Here is a 15816-nt window from a genome sequence, read left to right as displayed (position 1 = left end):
CGTTATCACTCTAAGTAAACATAGAAAACGAGATGCCCTTAGCCAGCACTAATGAGAAAAGCCTATAGCTTCAAACAAAAAAGATTTTTTTATAAATGAACTTTACTCCATAAGAATGGCAAGTTTATGCATCTACAATTTTTTTAGACAACGGGATGAATGGAACAATTTAAAACAGTCCGCGCAGTTCTGACCCGTAAAATCGAGGACGTTAAAAGTATTAATTTACCGTCGTCCTCAGGATCAAGCTAAATCAAACCCTAGCCATCCACACGTCGCAGAAAGGACAACATACATAAACTCGCTAACAATTGCTTCGTCACAGTTATTTTGCCCTTTTGTAAAACGTTACCACAAACTTGAGCAAATAAAAATTGAAGTTCGAATACCACTCAAGCGCTCTCCCCCTAAAGAACTGAAGAAATTTAAACAATCGAGGCAAACAAGGTATGAACTGTTCTTTGATTCCTCATACATTCTTATACAGTTGACTAGCGCTAAATCGAACTCGAAAGGGAAATCTCATTTGTTCGAATCACAGAAAGATTCGAATTATAGAAATATTCGAATATTAAAAGTTCGAAATAGAGAGAGCCCACTAATATTAAAAATAATAAACTTGAAAGGTTCGTTGAAAATGGTATAGTAATCAAACGGTAAGAAAGGGTTAACTGGAAAGACTTTTTTGTGTAAAGTCCTTCCCACAAACATGACACTTACTGATGATTTGTTGAGCGCGTTCGAGCGCTGAAAGATGTAGCGTCTCACAGAGTAAGATAGTTGTTTCAAACTATTGGCACGCTGTCTAGGTCTCTGTGGTGGTAATGCTACATCTCCGTTAGCCAGGGAGCCGTTTCTCTTATAATTCTCTTTCACGCAACGATGGAAGTTTTTCTGATGATCTTTCTTCGTTTTATCAAAGCTCTTGGTAAAAATGTCTTTCTCAATGGCAATGGAGAATGAAATATCGCTAAATTTTTGGTAGTAGTCGATGTGTGGCACCGTAGCAGCAGCGACTGCTGGAAACTGGTGGTCTGCGATGCTGTGAGAAGGATGTAAACATCTTTTACCAATGAATAGCGACTTCATTTTCATTTCGAATGTGCAAGCAACTTAATCACGAATAGCCTCAGTTACACATACAAGAAATAAAAAAAACCTTTTCTAAATGATGCTAGCAATAATTTCGACAATTAGCAATCATGAGAATACCCAGGTGAATTAATTACTAATTTCTAATTTCGTTTTCATGAAATTTTCTATGTATAACATGCGGGAAATACCACTTCATCTAACCACTCATGTAACAGTACATAATAACACACAAAGTTCAACCAGTTTGAAATATTACAACATTTTAAAGTGAGGTATAAAGAGAATGTTTGATAAAAAGTAGATCGGCAATAAATAAATGCCGAAACCGCAACAGTAAGGTTTCAACAGTGTTTTTAACATAATAAAACGTATAGAACTCGACTTAAAGAATAGAGGGTTTCTTTGTATGCCATCCTATGCATCTATTCTGAGATAGGGCATCTCTTAAGTGAAAGGGTTGTCAAATATAATCAATCTTTAATATTTCCATAATAGAGTGAAGGGCTACAGTTAATGTACATTTTGAATGTTTAAAAATGTAGTAAGTGCAACTTAGTTACAAACAGAGACATAGTTGATGTAAATGGAGTATTTCATAGTATATTCAAATGGGGCATGTTACAAAATTCAGGTAGATGTTGGATGGACAGTCCATCTAAATAGCGAGTTTATGTATTTGCACTTTTGAGGACGTTAAAAGCGCTGATTTACCGTCGTCCTCAGTCAGTCAGGATGTAGTAAAATTAGAACCTTACCGTCTCCGTAGCAGAAAAACACACATACATAAACTCGGTAAGGACTCTGGCATGCAGAGAAAATTAGACTGGAAAATTGCTTTGCCTAGTCTCCAGTCCGCTCTAGGTCTAAATGAATTTTCGTGCCGTTTCGGCAAAAACGGTGAAGACGAAAATAACAGTGGATAAGGATATTGGGAATATTTGAAGTTTCGACGTAATGCAGCGGCATTCAATGTATGGACTGGAGGGATAGCCGGATCATTTGAATCCTATCGATTACACTCTGTTTTTCAAACATAACGTTTATGATCATATTAGGCTCAATTTCGGTAAAAAAATAATTAGTCTTAGTACCAAAAGAGCTTTTTCTTCTTCATCTTGTTGTTTAGAGAAAAACAGAAATTTATGAAGTTAGTTTATTTTGGAGAATTATAGTACATACTTTAATGAAAATACACAATTGAAGTATACCTCGAGTTTCTTTTTGCTTCTGATCTTCAATATATACTGCAATTTGACCATGATGCAAAAAGTATTAATTTGTATGCACAAACTAAACAATCGAATGATAAAACACGATCAAAAACACTTACTCCTCCTAAACAAGCCAAAACAGAATTCTAAAACAGCTTATACGTAGGAGCGATTGAACAAGATAGTCAAATACAAATACAAATTTCAATCCTTTGGTTTGCGTCATTGTCCACTTTCAAACTCACAAACAATTTTCAACATATGATGCATGCAGTCCAAAAAAAAAGGAAAAAGTCGAACAACTATTAGATTGTTTAAAATTCTAAATATGTTTTAAAATATGGCAGAGACCAGATTGATAAAATCATGAATGTAGGAATCATAAGGGTCGAAGAGCCAATAACAAAAACAAAGAAATCAAGACAAAATGCAAAAATGTCAAAAAAAAATCCCAAGAAACGAATATAGAAGGAATAGAAAATTGAAAAAAAAAATCAAAATTAGTTCTTTAAATTTCTACGTGGAAAATAATTTGCTTTGAAAATCAAAAAGGCCAATAAAACTGTTTTATCTGGTTTCAAATTACCCTTCAAAAACAACTACAGAGCGCAGAAAATTCATGGAAATTCTTTGTCATCTTCATAGTTCAAAACAAATCAATGATTCGATTGAGTTAATAACAGGTTAACACAGATGGAATAATTCAAAATATTAATCCAAATTTTCAAAACCGCTATCGAAAAACTGTCAAAAAGACTACTAAAATCATGGTTTGAGTTTCTAACTCGTCGATTCTTATCCACCATATCAATCTATCTTTCACCACACTGCACACTGTCCATTACCATTAGAGATTAAATTTTAAGCAATCTGCACAAAACACTAAATAACAAGCAAACCAAACATCTTTGACCACCGTGTTGTCTGTAAACCTCGAAAGAGAGGCCGTCACATTGAAAAGCATCGTCAACATCTTCCTCCAATTCAACGTCAAATCTGTCCAAATCATGTTTAAAAAATTAACGCTAAAACACTTCTGTCATCTCACTGAGAACACCGTCATTACATACAAAAAGACCCTCTTTCCCACACTGCCTTCCCACACTGCCTGTCTTATAATGTATCTTAAAGTCGCACACACAAATGTTAGGCGATAGATATCCAAGGCTTGACTTATATAAGGCACGGCGCCAACTGGGTAATCACGCCAAATCTGATTCACAAATTTTTCCCAACAAAGAAACTCTATGCATTCCAAATCTTAACAAAAATGAACACATCACAAATTACTAGACCAAGCACAAAATCTCTTCATAAAATACACGTACTAAAAAAAACAGGCTACCAAAGCAAGCATCCGAGAACAACAGAATGACTTTTTAAATCGACAGTTTTTCAATATCAATGCGACACATCAACCCATATTACAGAATAACACAGACGAAAACACATTATATAATAAAGAGACGATACACATCGTCAAATAACAAGTGTCGACGTGAACACTTTTTTGTTATGTTCAGTTACAAGGGAACCTGATACTCTCTTGACGGGTTGCAAAAAGACAGGCTCGGAAGTGATCCTACAAATTTTAAATAAAAGCAACAAAAAAATCTCGCTCACAGTATAGTTAAAAAACTTGTAAACATGACATCAAAATGTCACATGTACTCTAGTAGAAGAGAAGATAGTTTATCACGGATGTTGCGACTTAAAAAATATTTTAATATTAATAGATAGTTTCAAGATGGATTTTAGAGCCAGACTTTGTAATAATGTATTTTTCAATCCTCGTATCATTTTATATCAGCTTTTTAAAGTATTACGATGGAGGTCTTCTCAGATTTGCAGAAAATTATATACTTTCAAACGTCATTGAAACTATGGATAAACTTGTTGACGAATTATGTTGCGTGAGTGTTCAAAGATCTATAAGAAAGATGGATTAACAAACAGGGGGGGGTGCTTAGGCAAACCAAACAAAAATAAGTGCTGGGTATGTGCGGATAGTAAAGGGTCGGTTTTTTGTCTTACACAAGTCCTTCTAAACGGAGTTTTCCTCTTTGAGTTCTCTTTAACGGGTACCAATCTCTTAGGGTTACTTTTCGCAAATTAAGTCCTTCTAAGGTTCGGTCCGCACACACCCAAAATTCACAAACATTAATTATCCACCCAACCCAAACAAACTTTGCATAGTTGTCAAAGATTATTGTCATAATGCAGTGGTGCGCCATACGTTTTGTCTGTTTGACGCCCATCTGGCATTCGAATTCGAAACATTCATAAAACATTAGATGAACGTTAAACTAAGCTTTATGTGCCAGGTGCAGTTGGAAAGAGTGAACAATGTGTTGAACTATCATTAAAAACGGTGGTATGGGTATCTTGCAAAAGCATACATACCATTTAGGATTCCCAGCCTGCAAAAGACGTTGTTACACCGTTTATTTAATTTTCACAACGTCCATTTATAACGTTAAATGAACGTTGTGTTTCAACAGGATTTCCTCCTGCCTCGGAATTCCCCTGGGTATGGATAATAGAGACACGGACCTCAAATTAGATCCTTATTGAAACAATGGTTCTATTTTTTAACATTTACTTCTTACATACCTGGTCCTTACTGAGCTGCAAAGTCAAAAGTGGTTTCCGTAGCAACCTTGGCGAATGCGCCATGATGTTAATTTTGCGAAGCATTATATTATCAGTTGGTCAAAACAATGCCAAAAATTATTCCTCAAGGTAAAACTGGAAAACGTTTCCGGTCTTTAGAACACAGCGAACTTCTTTTAGCGTGACTTTACTAAAACGCATAGAAGCCTCTTTAAAAAGATTTTTTTTGTTGAAAATCATCAATGGAAAGACGCCGAAAAGACACAATTTTGTTGAAAAAAAAACAATTTTTACGACATGATCAGTTGTAAGATAGTGTACTGAACTGTCAGCTTAGACTTAGAATCACTAAACAGCTCTTTTGACAAGAACACTTCTATGAATGTTCCTATAAAAGTCTTAAATGTGTTCAACACTGATCGATTCATGAATCCAATAGGCTTGGATGCAAGAGAATAAAAAGTGTCACGATACAATTATCATCTAGATCGGGTCTACAATCGGTGCAATAACATATTGGCACTTTTGGCTAATTTACCATTTTTCGAAAATTGAAGTTCGAGCGAGAATGTCAATTTCAGGCCTTCAACTTGATTTCAACGATTATTTCGATCTGGGAGGGATTTATTGGTTTCTAGTCTATATTTCAAGCCCTACTGGACAATTTTTGAACTTTTGGATTCTCAGATCCTAAGGTTGTAAGTCTTAAGTCTCATGTTAAAACTCAGAGTTAAAACTCTACCCTTCAAACCTACTTTAGAGCACTTACAAATCGATTGTGGTGCAAAACACCCCGGTGGATTTCCTTTTTGTGCCAAGTATTTCGTCACCCCGATTGTAGATCCCTAAATAACTGACTTTATAACGAGCAGAGATTTTTGCCCCAGACGGAGTATACTTTAAACAACAAATTAGGCAACATTCTTTAGATTTTGCAGAATCTAAGTGAATCTGGAGATTTTTGTACTTTGCTGAGATGGAAATTTAACTGAGACTGACAGGGTAAAGCTTATCTGATATTATGATGGTGGATTGGCGGCCGCCCACACAAAAGCTTAAAGGAGCGGGCCAATTCCTCATCAGAGATAGTCGGCCTTTGATGTACCGCAACCCCAGTTGGGCTTAACTACTTTTGCGCGTACATATTTCGGTTGGACCCGCCCAATCCCAAAAAACAAGGACTGGGTTACCAGCCTTCCACTACAATATCTTTGACACGCTTTGCAAAACGAACTTAGTCTGCATACGTACACGATACAAAGGATTCACACCATGTGATTTCACTGTGAAATTGTGATTGATTGGGGAGAGCTCTTCGGACGTTTGTAGATTTATCAAAATCAAATTCTTATAAAATATACATAGAAAAGAGCAAAATATCAGCCTTTCTAAGATGAATAGTGAAATACGGATGATAGGTTTTAAAAAATGACAAAAGTTTAAGAAATCTGATAAAGCCTTATGTAACAAATTTTAGGTTGAGACTCTTTTTCTTAGTAGAACCAAACGAGGACTTTGGAAAAGTGTAATTTGACCTGGAACGTACTGGACTCAAATCACACTATCAGGGTTAAATTCTGTCAACGTAATTGTAATAAAAACAAACGAAATATGTCATAAACTTTTGAATGAAAAAAAAGCAAAGCAAGGCTATGAAAAACCTGTGAAGAATTGGTTGAGCTGATTTTTCTTAAAAAGAGTAAAATTTCTAAAAACAGGCCTGAAATTTTAATGAAATATTGTTAAGTTTCACAGGCAAGTTATAAAGTTTCTACAACACCAACAGAATATATAGAAAGAATATTAAATGATGTAAATTTAGCTTCAGTGAGAATATAGTAATGAGAACTTTATAAGAACATCAACAGAATCCACTGTTCTTACCCAGCTGGCACACGACGTTGTTTTAACGTTTATCTAACGTTCACAACGTCCATATAACGTTAGATGAACGTTGATACAACGTTGTGTGCCAGCTGGGTATGCACTTTACCTAAAATTTGGCGTTACATTGTCCAGGAAAACTTGAAAAAAATATTCCCAGAAAGTTTTGACGCATTTAACTCAACATGGGATAGAACCGTTAATTGGCATCATCATACTTGAATCCTAATAACTTAAGCAACACTTACTATATTCAAGCAAGAATAATTAAGAAATTTTAAGTAAGAGGCAAACCTAAAAAAGTCACCCTACAACGCCCATAGTGAGTCTTCCCCTAATCGCTGTTAGTCGCTGTTGGGACCTAGGCACTGTTATAATCCTTCGTCGCAGAAAGCTAAGACAAGACATTTGCAAGTGTTAAGTTTGTAGAATGAATTCACAACTTAGCAAAAAGATCATCTCTAAGTATAAATATGAATGTGACTGACAGTTGTTGAAAAAAAGAATCCCAACTGGTAAACAACATTGTTTCAACGCTTATTTGACGTTCACAACGTCCGTATGGCGTTAGATGGACGCCGAAACAACGTTACGTCTCGGTTGGTAACAGCAAGCCGAAACATAACGTCAACGAAACGTCCAACTAACGTTTCTAACATCCATATCACGTTAAATGAACGTTAAATGAACGTTGAAACAAAGTTTTGTGTCAGAAGTGTGGAACAGATAAATAAACTTACGTAAATCATGAAAATTTCATCCCAAGGATCAATCTGCGGTTCATTCTCGTAGATCGACTTAAATTTATTGGAACTCTTTTTTCTTAACGGTAGTTTCTTGAAATTATTCGGTAAACTGACACGCCGTCCAACAAAACTCGTTTTACGTGTTGGAGCGTCAGTCTGGCTACGTTGTCCCGTCTTAGAGTTCACAACTCCGGATGACGGGTACGCGGCAACGCTTATACTACGGACACGCGGCCGCTCCGACATCTCCAAGCCATATTGTTGTTGACTAGTGCGACGCATTTTTTGACGTAGTTCTTATCCAGAGGAGCCAACTAACGATTTGTAATTTAAGAATTTGCTGGAAAAAAATCTTGAAAATTGTTTTTTCACTAGGTTCTGGGATGACCACAACAACTTTTTAACAAACCAGTTCAATTTCTTTTCCTCCTTTCTGTCTAGTAAATAAGTCTTAAATCCTAAAAAAGCAGTCAGCAAAAACTATCGAATCAAGTCAAGTTTTATGGACTGAGAAATACGTATGTATTTGAACTAAATTGACACTGCCTACCAAGGTACCATATCTGAGGAAATCAATGAACAAATAAAAACTAAGCACTGGTTTTTAATACTGAAACTTAGCTATCTAACTAAAAACGTATGGGTAAGCTAGTATCTTAACCTAGAGAATTGTAACTATATAAGATTCTTCTCCCTTTATATTGATCTCAACCCAAACAAAATTACGAAACTTGATTCTTCTTCCTCTTCTTGACGCAATCAACCAATGAAAAAGCTTGAATATTTCACAAGAGAGTTGGCCCCCAACAAAAGTCAGTGGATAGTGACAATTATACCATGAAGAAGAGGGAGGAATGGGCTCGATTGTCGGCACAAGACGTTTCTGAGACTATCAAAGTGTGACTTTTCACACCCAAATATAGAAGCAAGAAGAAGGAAACATCTCACGATAAAGGTTTAAAAAAAGTAAATCTTGAAATCTTCCTTTAAAACCGCAACAGAAAAAAAGAAAGAGGTTAACTATAACACGCTATAACATAAAGTGAAGAAACATTGGATAAGAAGTCTTCGTTTTATCACAAGAGTAAAGAGTGGTTGGTTGCTAATATATATCTTTTCACAAGTTGTAACAAAGTCGTTTTTTTATTGCTACAAAATGTATTTTGGGGGAAAATAGAAAAAAACTGATTTCCAGCAGACGACTTTATGACGATAATTTTACTTTCTCTTACGTCCTAATATGCAATCTCGCGGAAATACGTTGCTAAATCGGTCCTTTCCATTCTGAGAAGTGCTACAAAATGAAAAATAGGGAAAGGAAGTTGATAAAGAAGGCTTTATGAGACTGACAAGGTCACTGAAAAAGGGAAGAACGAACGAAATTTACAAATTGGTTCGATCCTAGCTATCACAAAAACCATTTCACCAAAGCTGCAGTCAAAAGATATTCTGTCGAATGGTGCTCGATTCTTGGCTGCATAATATTGAAACAACAAAGTAACAGAGTTAATGAGAGTTTCGGAAAATCTTTTTGAACTTTGGTTTCTATCAAAAACTGAATGACTCTTTCTTCTCAATCGAGAAAAACCAATTTTTTTTCACAAGGAAAGAGCTGAAGAAAGTTAAAAAAAAGAGAAGGGGATTTTAGTTGTGTAGATAATTGGGCTTAATCATGTAGCAGTAACGTTTTATATAGAAAAACAAAATTATTTGTTTTATCTTTCCCCCTGGGGATCAATTTAGCCGAGTTGAAAAGAAGAAGAAGGAAAAACACAAGAAGAAAAAAAAGGCATAGGAATATTTTTGGTCCAAAAAAAAAATAGCGGAACTAATTTATAAAATAGTAAAAATTATTCAGTATTTGGAAAGAGAAAATTAATTGGTACCAGACTAAAGAAAATATCAATTACTGGAATCAATGTTATTTGATGTATTTTCTTCATTTACAGCTCTACCAGTAAAATAGTTTGAAGATGTAAAAAAAATCAAAAAACCTCACAGTTTAGAACAACGTTATACAGATAAAATGAAAGAGAGGGAACAAAAAATTTCGTATCAGAAGTCTTTGTGCCCCACGCACGACACACAAAAATCTAACACTATTTTACATGACATTTCTGGCCCCCTTCTTCAACCAAAGATTTCTACATGAGAAAAAAACTGAAAGGAAGCAAGCTAGAAAAAACAACTGAAAAGGTCGAAAGATAAACAGTAAAAGCCGGAGAGGAGGGATGGGTGTTTTACTAGAGAGAAAGTTAAATAATGTAAAACAATGTAATAAAAAGTATGTACTTATTTTTTGATGGGGAAGGGAAGAAATTAGGGAATATAAAATTTTTTGTACAACATGAAAAAACACATAAAAATGTAAAGAAAAGTACTATAAAATGTTCGCGGGTTCTTTTTCAATAAAGATAAGATTTTGTAGAAAAAAGGCTAAAACTATAATAATCAAGATGAAAAGTCACAAGGAAAAAGTACGTAGAGAAATTACGATAAAGACTCGGAAGATTCTCATTTGGGGTTACTAAAGCATCCCTGTATAAGTTATGGTAGTTTCCTTCAGAACACTCCCTTCTCACAGACCCCCTCTCACTGGAAAAATTGGCCAAAACATCGTGCCCAGTGGAAAATTATACTCCAATTTTTGTCCCTGCTGGAAATGATCAAATAGACAAATCCTGGCTGACAAAAACCCACCAGGTCTGTGAGAAAGTGGTAAAAAGACAATTTAACCGGATTATTTCTCTTTTTGACCTCTCTCTCACTACTACAAAGAATCAGGTTTAATCCTGATTTTTGAGCTTCGTACTAACGTCATAATTCATCCAAAAAAATGATAAAGTTGGTCCAGGACGGACAGAGGACGAGGAAGGAGAAAAAAAAGTCAATATAGATACAGGAGAAACATGATTTGTAAGAATTGTCATGTTGATGAAAAGGAAAAACGAACGAAGAAAAATGAGAAAAATTCTATTTAAGAAAGTTCTTATCTTGAGCACCCCGCTGTGAACACAACAAAACAAAAAATGACAGACGATTGGTGGCGAAGAATTAGTCAAAAAAGATCACGCAAGAAAAGTATGTACGCATTGGAAATCCTCGGGATATTTAGACAGATAGACAGATACAGAACAGCACCTTTATGCATAATCGACTCCAAAATTTCAAGGAAAAAAAGCTGAACAATACTTAAATTCTAGCTAATTCGACACTAAAAGTATTAATCTTGAATATGGGGGCTTCCAAGAATCCGTATTGACCGGTATTCTGGTATTCAACGGAAAAATGACTGTTACTTGTTGGAACATTTTGACCAGTATTAGAAAAATTTTTTGACCGGTACGTCGCTATTTCATGAAAAAATTACCGTTATTCCAATGATTTGTACTCTTGAAAGTCCCCCCCCTCCCCACATTACAGAACTTGTTACGTATATCAGACTCCCATCAAACTACATCTCAGGAATTTCTCGGTTAGCCACAAAATGACAAACCGAATCCAATAATTATATAATTACAAAATTTCTTTGTCTGTTCACAAGTCAGGATCCCATTAGAACATCGAAATATAGTATAGTTGCTTTGATTGCTCGATATACACGTTTTTTTTTATAAGAACAAACTATATAAGAACATAAGGCTTCGAGGCCCATTTTAAGAACATTCTAAGAACATTCTAAGGCTTTGGAGACTTAAAACATGCTGAAAATAAGAACATTTTAAGAACATTTTTAGGCTTCAAATCCAAAAAACTAAGAACATCCGAAGGCTTCGAAACTTTTTGACGTTCTTATAAAAAAAAAAACGTGTAAGTGTTAAACTGTTCAACAATTGAAGTGAATATATGAACTCACTGATAAATTAAAATTTACTTTCTAACTCGAAAAAAAATAAACACTTAAAAACAATTTTCTGAAGTATGAAAGCTTAACACAGTGACCAACTACGCTGTAGTAACTTCACCAATCATTCCGTATTAATCAAAGACTTTTTTAAACAAACTTAACATACGATAACTACTCAAAATTATTTTAAGTCCTGATAGGTTGGTTCCTTTTTGATGAGAGAGATTTTCGAGCCTTTTTTAAACAATAGTTCTTCGTGAAAAATGGACCATCTGTTTCCCAAGATTTCCTCTTTCTTCATATTCCCATTGGGACAATTAGTCTCAATTCAAGAGATCTGAGGAAAATAAGTAGCACAGATAGATATGTTAATAAGAAATAAACCTCATATTATCACCAGAATCGAAAAAAAAAATACAATAGAAAATTCCTCTTTTTTCAATCAAAAGGTAATCATCCCATATAGGGTTTCTGTGTAAATACCAGCGGGAGCCTGATAGATTGGTCTTAGCATCAAAAACTTTAAACTAACTTTTCACTAAAACATCTTCTCTAATCTTAACAGTTAAACATTCTTATTGACCCAAAATGGCGACAATACGCAACAACAAATTGTAAGCACTAAGCAGGAACCACTAAACTTACAACTAACTAACTAATTCTAATAAATTTCAAAGGTGAGCATCCTCGACTTAAGCAAACTAAATTTTCATACGTGTATCTAGTAAGTAGTAGCTATTGGTCATCCAGATGACACACAACGTTGTTTCAACGTTGATCTAATGTTCACAACGTCCATTTAACGTCAAATGAACGTTGAAACAACTTTGTGTCCCAGCTGGGTAATGTCAGCACCAAAGCACCATATAACATCGATACAAGGACCTTGGAACAATCTTGTGTACCAATTTAGTATTCACGAAACATGATATATCATTAGAACTGAATCCAAGTGCTTTCAATTATACCCTTATATTGCTCGATATAAAGTGTTAAACTGTTCAACAATTGAAGTAAATATCAACTCATTCAATAACATCGATATGTGACAACAAAATAAGAAAGGCGTTAATACGATGACAGGGAGGTCAAACCATAAGGCTTAACCTTCAAAACACATTAAATCAAGGAGCAGGAGGAGTAGCTCTAAAGTTCGTGAACTTTCTCTCTGCTAAGGCTAACTTGTGAACACGCAATCTAGAATCTACACTTCAAAACTTGAGCTGGTTCATACCTAATCTGGATGTACGGGCTGTAAACTATTTTTATTTTGATGTCTAGTTTAACCCAGTCTCCTCGAATCAATTCACATTTCAAAATCAAAAGGTAACGAACGGGTACTTTTTTAAACCAATAATAAAGCTTAGAACTATCCTTTCCTTGGTTTATCAGCTATGGACTAGACGGTGAACCAGAAGCGATGAAATAAAAATCTGGAGGCTAGTCTGTACTCTTCACAAATTTAAAGATGTACTGTAATCATGTATCTGATTGTGACTCAACTGATGAAAATTGTTAAAATCACTTAAGGCTGAAAGTATATATCAACAAACTGCTCTAACAAGTTGCCAGATAGTGGGGATGAGCTGGAGTTTTTATAAGATACTTCACTAATTGGTCATTTGAAGTGATAGAGATGACGCGTGCTTTAGAAAGAAGTAATATAATTGTTTTTATTACATCTTAACGACTAACCAAATCACATAAGAGCTTGTAAAAACTCCAGCTTGTCATAGATAGTGCTTGAAATTCAAGCACAGTCTATCGCGATACAAGTCTGTGATTAAAACATTCCACAGGGCCAATAGCAGAATGTTAGCCGTTTCCAGATGTACCGAATCTATCGCTCTACTTCTATAAGTTTGAGTTTGGACGAGAAATTCAGTATCCACAACTATTTCTATATAAACTGAATTAAAATTGTCTATGACTTGATATCAACGCAAATTATTCTCCTTCCTTCTATTTACTGAAAAAAGACACCATAATACAAAGGAAATCCCGTGCGCCCTACTGGACGAAATGATATTGGACACTCCAATCACAGCATGTCACCATAGTCTTCTCAATATCAATTTTTCAAGGCTGTACCTACCTTTTTTATCGCAGGAGAAAACGAAATGCACAAAAAAAGGATTCCTTTAGAACAGAGAGAGAGAGAGATAGATGGATCGATTAATCCGCTCAATTATACTAAATTAAGAGATTTACAAACACGTTCCAAGTTTACTTGTGTTTACCGAGTCGTTTTTGATCGTAATAAGCTTATCTATAATCAAATACATAAGTACATACGCTGACATAAACAAATATTAAGTAGAAACCTTTCCCTCTGATTCACGGGGAAAAATCCATTCAAGCCTTGAGTTGAGAATGAGAAAGAGAGAGGACAGGACCTATCCTTTAATAATCTTAATCTGAGACATAGGATAAACATGGAAATAAGATTATCAAAAACTGACTCAAAATATATAATGTCATTGATTAGGAGATTTTGAGGATACATAGAAAGTAGTGAGAAATAATGGTTAAGTATAATAAATCAAAAGAACTCGCGAACATCTCTTATGTATCTTTGCCGAAAACAAAACCCGCAAAACCCACAGATCCTGGATAAACCATAAATAAATTTGCTAAAGAGAGAGAGATTCTGCTCCTGGAAAAGATGGGGAGAGAACCAATAACAAAAATGAAAACCATCAAGATTTCTTTGACCAATTAACATAATAACGTTTTTTTCTGAACTGAAAACACTGTAAACAAAATCATCTCTTTCTTTCTATATAATAACTTATAGCCCGAGATGACTGTAATTCCAAAAAGAAAAGACCTCGATAGTCTGAGACAAAAAGTCCTACCCCCTCTTTATACTCCTTAAAACGATGGTCAATTAAAAAAAACAAAGTATCCACTCTCTTAAACAAAACAATCAACAACTCACATACTCAGTTCTTTATAAGAACATCCAAAAATTTTCAAGCCTTCAGATGTTCTTTAAAACTTTTTGAGTTTAAAGCATAAAAATGTTCTTCTTCACGATTTTGTGAGCATTTTGTCAATTTTCAAGTCCACAAACCCTTAAAATGTTCTCAACTTGTTCTTAATATTTGGTCATCGAAGTCTTGTGTTCATATATAGTTTGTTCTTATAAATAAAAACGTGTACCGAGTAAACACTCTTGGAGTTCCAACAACGTAAAAAATGATGCAAGCTGAGATTAGAAAAAAATGTAAAAACCACGCCCCTGCTATCATTAAAAGGGTCTGGAATTGGAACCTTTTCTTCATTAATAGGGAGTCTGTGGTTTCACAAAACTCCACCTTAACCCTAGATTGGTCTTTCCATACAATATGAATCAAAAACAGACAGAAATTTGTTAATTTTTCAAAGAGATTTTTGGAAAACATTGGTTCGCGATGAATTTTTGTTATTTTTCCTTTGGATAACAAAATGTTTTTTTTCTTCATAAGAACAAACTATATAAGAACATAAGGCTTCGATGGCCAAATTATTAAGAACAAGTTTAGAACATTTAAAAAAACACCCAATTTCTTGTGAAATCGCACGAAATACTCACAAAATGTCGAAGAATAAGAATATCTTAAGTCATTTTAGGCTTGAAACTCAAAAAGTTAAGAACTTCCGAACAGGCTCCAAAAATTTACAATTTTCTTATAAAAAATCTTGTACATGGAGTTTTTAAAGAAGAAGGAACGATTGTACGAACAGAAGAAAATGCGAAGGAGAAAAGAAACAAGAACCTCTAAGATCAAAGAAAAAAGTAAAACAGACAAGCAAATCAATCAATAAACAAAAAGTCCAAAAATGAAAACACCCCTGTGTCACAAACCCACTGGGACTAGAAGGGCTAGAAGCCAACAAATCCTACCAAAGTTGCGCGGCCTTGAGCGGCTCACCTGGTTTTTACACAAATGACAGATTGAAACTAAAATTTACCGCAAATTTCGAAAAAAATATCAATCGTAAACAAAGGAATTGCTAGATTCAATCTGTCGTCAAAGATACGGCGCATTTTTGAAGGCTTCACTTTTTCTTGCCTAAGAAAAGTTAGAGATTGTACTCTAGCCCTTCGGGCTCTAAACTCAATGCCCAGCCCCACTGGAAAATCTGGTAAAAATTTCGACCTCGGTAGGAAAATACCCTGGAACTTTAGCCCTACTGCGAAATTGACTTATATTTCATCCCTACTCGAAATTAAATATTTAAAAATAGTTCTCCAAAACCATCTCCACTGGATTTTTTATAACCTTTGAACAATAGAATATCTATCCCCATTGGAATTTCCAATAGGAACATTTTATCCCCATTGAGGAAAAAAGTCCCACCGGGGCTGTGAGACAGGGGTGTATGAAAAGAAAACAGCGCAAACAAACAAACAAACAAACAATCAAAAATAGTA

The 15816-nt window shown here is 34.8% G+C and overlaps 1 protein-coding gene across 12 annotated transcripts in view; it reads right to left on the bottom strand.

Moving 5' to 3' along the window:
• Positions 1-15816, bottom strand: part of LOC136803344 (voltage-dependent L-type calcium channel subunit beta-2-like) — an 83872-nt gene that overhangs the window by 19773 nt on the left and 48283 nt on the right. The window contains exon 1 of one of the 12 annotated variants that reach the window (XM_067060063.1): positions 7544-7909. The exons of 8 other annotated variants lie outside the window; for them this stretch is intronic. In XM_067060063.1, the coding sequence (XP_066916164.1) occupies positions 7544-7831 (288 nt within the window). In that variant the 5' untranslated portion in view covers positions 7832-7909. Of the gene's footprint in view, positions 1-720; positions 1105-2303; positions 3558-4919; positions 5183-7543; positions 7910-15816 lie in introns of those variants that run through there. 3 more of the 12 variants (XM_067060068.1, XM_067060072.1, XM_067060061.1) reach the window with 3 other exon arrangements.

This window comes from Clytia hemisphaerica, unplaced genomic scaffold (genome assembly GCF_902728285.1).
Source record: "Clytia hemisphaerica strain Z4C2 unplaced genomic scaffold, Clytia hemisphaerica genome assembly, whole genome shotgun sequence".
Taxonomy (NCBI): Eukaryota; Metazoa; Cnidaria; class Hydrozoa; order Leptothecata; family Clytiidae; genus Clytia; species Clytia hemisphaerica.
This window is presented reverse-complemented; position numbering and strand designations above follow the sequence as displayed.